We start from the raw sequence: 7300 nt of genomic DNA, 5'->3' as shown, positions 1-7300 counted from the left end.
TTATGATATCTTGTTTGCAGTTAGACTGGCCTGATTGAATGCTCTTTAACACAGCCAATGAATCTGAACATATTACTGCTTTTTTAATTCTATTTTCCTCTACCCACTGGAGAGCCATAACAATAGCTACCAACTCTGCTGTAAATACAGATAAAAAAAAATCCAGGGTTATTTTCTTAATAACTATTTCATATTGCGGAATAACTAATGCTATTCCTGTTTTCATAGTTTCTGGATCTTTTGAACCATCTGTAAATATCTGTATCATATCATAATATTTCTGATCCATATATTTATTAACTCTTATTTTTATTGGGTCACAATCCTGTTTCTTCACTTCATCTGTTAAACAAAGATCTACTATAGGCGTTACAAACATCCACGGTGGAACTGCTGACATGTGTACTGTATTACTGAATTTTATATATTTTTTACATTTATTGATTCCGCTATTTCCTCCATTTCCTGTCCAATATTCTTAATATTACTTTTTCCATATTCCCAACTTTTTTTTTAAATATTGCCTTAGTAGGGTGTTACATATTCCCTTACACTGTAGCTCATAAACCCAACCATCACTCTTGTTGGCAATACTTCTTCGAACTGGATCATTACAGACAAACTGTCTTTCCTCACTTAACCTTTGCTCCAGTTAAGCTCTCTTTAATCTCATCCTCTGATATTTCTGTTGGAATTCCATATATCACACCTTTAGTTGTTTTCCTCTCTTCCCATTTTGAGCATTTTACTGAATTACTTGCCAGTGTTTTAAATCGCAATGCTTTTTCTCTCTGCTTTTCATCTCTGCATATTAGCATTATATTTCCGTCACGTAGTGTTTTTGCATACTTAATGTTCCCTAGTTTCATTTTGAGTGCTTCCATTATCTTTAATGGGTTCTTTGATCCAGGCACTTCAGATTTAATGAAAACCTTATGTTCTTCTTTCCTTTCCATGTTTCTTCGACTACTTTCCTCATCATCACTATCCGTATTATGTTGATGTACTTTTTCCTTTTCCTATTTACTAGATTCCACTCCATTCCAGTCCTACCTCCCTCACCAGCTCCATCCATTCTAACTCCTGTTCACTTCCTGATCCATCGTCACTTCCTAAAACTCAAAATTATTCCTCAAAAACTCAGGCCAAGCATGCAACAGCTTTTACAAACCCATTGCAAATGTTTTATTGAAAGTATAATCTATCATGTGCAATTAATTAATCATCAAATACCATTAAATATTGTGTCTAATAATTTTTTTTTTCTATTTTCAGGGTTTGTTTTGTTTGTAGTAGGCTTATTATATGTTGGCAAGTTCCATTGAACTCTTTTAGTAACGGCGGAACTTGGGACCGTAGTTGCTTTTGGCAAACGCACCCCTTGCCAATAAGAGACTAACTACTATCCCATTTGATTTATATAACTGATCCGAGATCAGGTAAAAGACACTTGTTCAATAGTTCGCCGCTGGGGAGCGGTGAATCAGCACATATGATTACAGATGTATTAAATATCACTGCAGTAGGCTATATATATATATATATATATATATATTACGTAGGATTCCTAATATGTTGCCTTAATCAAAAATGTTAATTAACGTTAAAATTGAGTGATAATATTTCGTTATTATTCATTACGATTTCCATTATTTTGACAGCGTTCCAGTAAACAAGACTGATAGGGATTAGAGGTGAAAAAGGGAGACAATTAAGTTTTAAAGCATTTGCATAAAAACAAACCTGGAAAGAGGCATGAGAATTTGGGAACAAAATATTATTTTTTCCCCCTTCTTCATAACAGCAACAAAAAGACATTAATAACTGAAATACTTACACAGACTGAGATTACACTCGATTTTCATATTACTATACAACATATCAAATAATAAAAACGTTTATTTTATAAATTAAAAAAAATTAACCTAAATAAATCGATAAATACAAAGGAAAAAGGGGTTTTTACATTATGAAACCAAAATTCTACAATAAAGAATACAAATACTTTGCTTTGGCATACTAGATTAAATCACTCTCTGTTTCATATAGGAAAACATGAAACCGGTCAATGTATTTATTGTAATCAGGCAGAAACAATAGAGCATGTTTTAATAAAATGTAAAAAAATATGAAAAAGAAAGGTTTTATCCATTCATTAAGGAAGTAAGAAACATGGGTGTTGAATCATTTAATTTGACAAGCCTTTTGAAAGAGCATGCAGAACAAGGAAAAATATATGGTGCTGTTATAAAATACATTAAAGATATAGGATTAATCAGGAGAATTTTTTTTTTTTAACTTATTTTTATTATATACTGTATATATATATACACAGTAGTTGCTTATAAGTGCTTCACACTCCAGTCCAGTTGGTGGCGGTAAATGCACCAGAAGTTGGTTTGCCATCCGCCATAAAACGTTATTAGAAGAAGAAAGAGAAAGAGAAAGAAAAGAAAACAACATCTTAAGCACCGTATACTTCCCTACTCTCAACTAATAAAAGTAAGCATACAGGGGGGTGGCGTTCACCTGTTACCTGGGGTGTCTATACATCGAGTTACCCAAGTGTTGCACAATGGAAGTCGCACGACATCTTCCCTATCCACCTTCCTCTGGAGAGTAAGAGAGTAAGTAAAACAAGCTCTCTGGTGACTATTAATTTACAATACTTAATTGGACATTTGCTGTACAATGTAAGTTACACACACTTTTATGTACTCACAGTTGTAGCCCACTAAAGTTGTGGAGCAAAGATTTCTTCTGTCTTGCAAAATAATACTCAGGAGGCAGAGTTCGAGAAGTCAAAATTACACTATTACAAGGTGGCAGCAATGCCAAGATGTCTACAGAACATCTGACCATCTCACTCAACACTCTTAAAAATAAAGGTGCTTCACGATGCCATAGAAGAACCTTTTTGTCTAAATGGTTCTATAAAGAACCTTTAACATCTGAAGAACCTTTCTGTTTGACAAAAGTTTCTTTGTGGCGAAAGAAGGTTCTTCAGATTATAAAAAGGTAAGAAAGATGGTTCTTTAAAGAACCTTTGACTGAATGGTTATTTATGGAACCAAAAATGGTTCTTCTATGGCATCGCTGTGAAGAACCTTTTAAGCACCTTTATTTTTAAGAGTGAAGGCTCGCATTTATATATGGTTTTCAACCAATGATTGTATTGCAGGTGTTCTGCAGTTTATTGACTCTTGCAAAGGTAATGAAGTTAGTGCGTTTAGTGTGCAAATATTACTCTTCATGGGATTAAATCATAAATACATGTTAGAATGTTTTGTTTTATATAATATTTTATAAAAGGTACCAAATTCTTGTAAATGTTAAAAATGTGTTATTTTTATACATTTTAGGTATAGTTCTGTGAGGGGGATCAAATGTGAGGTTCACAATGGCAGAACAGGAAGGAACTCTTCACCTACAAACTACACTCACATCAAACCAATGGCCACTAGCAAGCTTTTGTAAAACTAACAGATCAAACCACGTTTCTGAAAAAAAAAAAAAAAAAACAGGCATCGGTGGAAGAAAAAAAAAAAACACGACCGCACGCAGTAGGTTTCAGTTTGACTACGAAGATGAGCTGAGTTTCACACCTCAGACTGGCAATGCAATTTTCAACAACTGAATGGTCATAAAACCATTTTAAGCAATTTTTAATCATTAAATTCAATTTGACTATTCTAATATTCAAATACAAATGTTTCTACTTTTCTACCTCTATATATTCAGCAACAACTACCTTTCAAAAACCACCATTAAATGATACAAATGTTTTCCATTTTATAAAGATTCTTTACCACCACTAACAGTTAAAGTTCTTCTGGCTCTTATTCAGAAATATTTTTGGCCTATATTATATGTAATTATACATGACATACTTTCAGTTTGTGCACGTCTGAACTAGGTGGGTCAAACTCTGTCGGAGGAGGATTCACACACCAGATGAACAAATGTTTTCAGCAGGTAGTTTTATTAGATCAGACACTGAACGAATAAAGGACATGCTTCAAATGCTTTTTTTGTTCTGTTTGTGCTGGTGGAATCTGACTGGTAAGATATAATCATTTTTATGGCTTATTTTTTTCAAAGTCAGAGTAATTTTGCTGAGCCATTTCAAATTAGTAAAACGATGTGTCTTTGCTGTTCTTTCCATATAAAACTCAAACCAAACTGATATATTATTGCGAGATCTACTCTGGATTTACATCTCTTTTCACAGAGCCTGTTTAATGACCCAAACATAGAAGTATGAAACTATTAAAAGACTACATCAGAATTAAATTGGTAGTTTCACTCGGCTGTTATTAAATTGACATGTCATATCACATATTTATTTTGTTTTAGAGGAGATAACTTTAAAATACATTCAAGATTTCTCATACGTCACCTTTTGTTTTGCTTTGTTTTGCTACTGCTGTTCATTATTTCATATTGAAATGTTACAAACTGATTTCAGGCTTCGTAAACTAACAGTCAACAAATCTGTCTATATTCATGTTCATCAGGTGTGTTTGGTGAGTCAGTGTCAGTGATGGAGGGAGATTATGTTACTTTACACACTGATCTTACTGAAATACATGAAGATGATGAAATAATGTGGAATTCTGAATCTGAAAACTCTCTGATAGCTCAAATAAATAGAGCTGCTGGAATCTTCTTTACATATAATGATGGGAGATTCAGAGACAGACTGAAGCTGGACGATCAAACTGGATCTCTGACCATCACAAACATCACATCTGAACACGCTGGACTCTATCAACTAGAGATAATTGCAGCTGAACTGTCATCAAAAGCATTCAGTGTTTCTGTCTATGGTGAGTAGAGATCATTTGTCTCGTCCCTAATATCCAAATATTTCTGTTAGGAATTTTCCAGGTTCAGTACATGTTAAGCTCAATCGTCAGTACAATTTTGATTACCACAAAAATAAATAAATAAATAAATTTGACTCATACCTCGTTTGGAGGTTACAGAGAGTTACAGAAAGTACACTTTCTGTTGACGTGAATGGGACAAATTTTTGGAGAACTTACATTTTATAAAAGCACTTACAGTAATTCTAATGTTAAAACTTTTGTATTATTAGCTGTTATAATTATCATTTTATAGTCACTATAGCGTTTTAGGGTTTAGGACATTATGTTGCCATAGCGATGAAGTTATCAAAATGGATATAACATGTTGACTTTTTTCATATTAAAATCATTTCAACATGCATTTTGTTTGTGTATAGCTGTACTATCAACCCTGTGAGCATTTTAAAGGGGTCCTATTATGCGTTTTCACTTTTTCAACTTTAGTTAGTCTGTAATGTTGCTGTTTGAGCATAAAAAAAGATCTGCACTTTTCAAAAACTACAACGCATATTTTCCGGGATTTGTAATATCACAAATAGCCTACCGACGAATGGGAGGAGACCTGGTTGAGCCTTTCATGCCAGACTGGGGAGAGAGGTGTTGTAATAATGTAAAATATGTGAAAAATAACGTGTTTTTCGAACAACCTAGTATGAGAGCCTGTTCTAGTACACCCCAAAAACAAAATCAAGACTTTGTAAAAGAGCATAATAGGACCCCTTTAAAATTTTACAGATCGGCCCCATTCACTGCCACTGCGTCTTCATCTAAATATTGCAATGTTTAATCATTTTATAGTTTGAAATGACATAAACAATCACTGACTGTCAACAGACTACACCAATATCATTGTTTATATGTGTCCATATGTCTGTTTATTCTCTTATATTTTTCAGCTTATCTGCCCACTCCTAACATTACCAGAGATTATTCACAAAATCTTTCATCATCATCACAGCAGAATTGTTCATTGTTGTGTTCAGTGTTGAATGTGAGTCATGTGACTCTCTCCTGGTACAAAGGAAACAGTTTATTGTCCAGCATCAGTGTGTCTGATCTCAGCATCAGTCTCTCTCTACCTCTGGAGGTGGAATATCAGGATAACAACACCTACAGCTGTGTGCTCAACAATCCCATCAGCAACCAGACTCAACATCTGGACATCAGCAAACTCTGTCACACAGGTTCAGGTACAGCAGCACTGACATATTATATAGTGCTTATGTTTCAAAGTATTTGTTGTAGATCAGATGGACAGATTGAGTCACACTAATGGCTCATTTTGTCATTACAGATCAGGGTTTACCATTATTGTACATAGTGCTGATCTCTGCTGCTGGATCTCTGTTGATTGTAGCTGCAGTTGTGATGTGCTGCATCTGCAGGAAATGTAGAAAAACAGGTCAGGAGAGCAAGCAATTCATATATTCACACACACACATATAATATATAATATAATATATCACACACAGCGCAAAATAACATTGAATTATTAATGCAGACCAAACCTGGGAGAATGACAGATCTGATTCAGCACTGTGTAAACCAAAACCCCCCAAAAAGGTAATGACTTTTTTGTTGCAAGATGTTGTCAGTTAGTGTGATTGAAGCTTGATTAGTAAAGTTTTGTGTTTAATGTGCATCAGAGAGTAAATGAACAGATGTGGGTGGACTATCTTCCCAACCGTCATAATTACTACCTTCAGCATACAGGGAGATAATCGAAATTTCCAAAAAAGATCAAAATATAGCAACCCGCACCTGCCTACTTTAATTACTCTATAAAATTGGTCACTTTCTCAGCCAAGGCAAAACAACTATTTCAGAGATTATTATAATAAGCGGACATGGCAACACAACAAGATCTCACTCTGCTAAGCAGCCTTACACGCATTGCTAAACAAAACACGACGGTTGCTTAGTTAAAATTGCCAACTGACACGCCATTTCTATTTTTTGAGTTGTTACTGTCTGTCTGAAAGTTTTTAGTAACTTGAGATTGTTGTTATGAATTATATTCGATATAACTTTGCATGTAAAACTTTTTAACGTACGTAACGTTACACCAAACCCAACTCAAAGATGGTCAGTGGCCTACTAATTGAAATAGTATTTTATTTAAAATCATAATGTAAACAGTTCCAACTATAAATAAATTGATTTGCTATTCTTAAGTAACGTTTAACCATAAGATGTCAGTTTTATACCATCAGACTTTCATTGAAATGAAAGTAGCACACGAAGCTACTTGCGCTGGAGTCAGGGCTGCGTTTAGCCCAAGTGGCAACCTTCCGGTCTCTCTAGTGAAAATAAACACGGAAGTGACTAAAACTGCAATTTGCTAGAGGCTGGCTCCAAAAGGGAGTCAGTCCAATAGACTCCTCATTAGGGATGGGTACCGAAACCCGGTATTTAATCGGTCCCGGGGC

The 7300-nt window shown here is 34.5% G+C and overlaps 1 protein-coding gene across 1 annotated transcript; it reads left to right on the top strand.

Moving 5' to 3' along the window:
* Positions 1–3886: 3886 nt before the first annotated feature.
* Positions 3887–6434, top strand: LOC107683709 (SLAM family member 9-like; the record flags this gene model as incomplete). Its single annotated transcript, XM_016479779.1, has 5 exons — positions 3887–4062; positions 4518–4829; positions 5768–6061; positions 6166–6273; positions 6373–6434. Coding segments are annotated over exons 1-5 (876 nt in total), but the record flags the coding sequence as incomplete, so codon positions are not given.
* Between the last annotated feature and the right edge of the window lie 866 nt (positions 6435–7300).

This window comes from Sinocyclocheilus anshuiensis, unplaced genomic scaffold (assembly GCF_001515605.1).
Source record: "Sinocyclocheilus anshuiensis isolate Anshui unplaced genomic scaffold, SAMN03320099.WGS_v1.1 scaffold4040, whole genome shotgun sequence".
In the NCBI taxonomy this organism is placed as follows: Eukaryota; Metazoa; Chordata; class Actinopteri; order Cypriniformes; family Cyprinidae; genus Sinocyclocheilus; species Sinocyclocheilus anshuiensis.
Note: the sequence above shows the minus strand (reverse complement) of the source record. Positions and strands in the feature narration are given on the sequence as shown.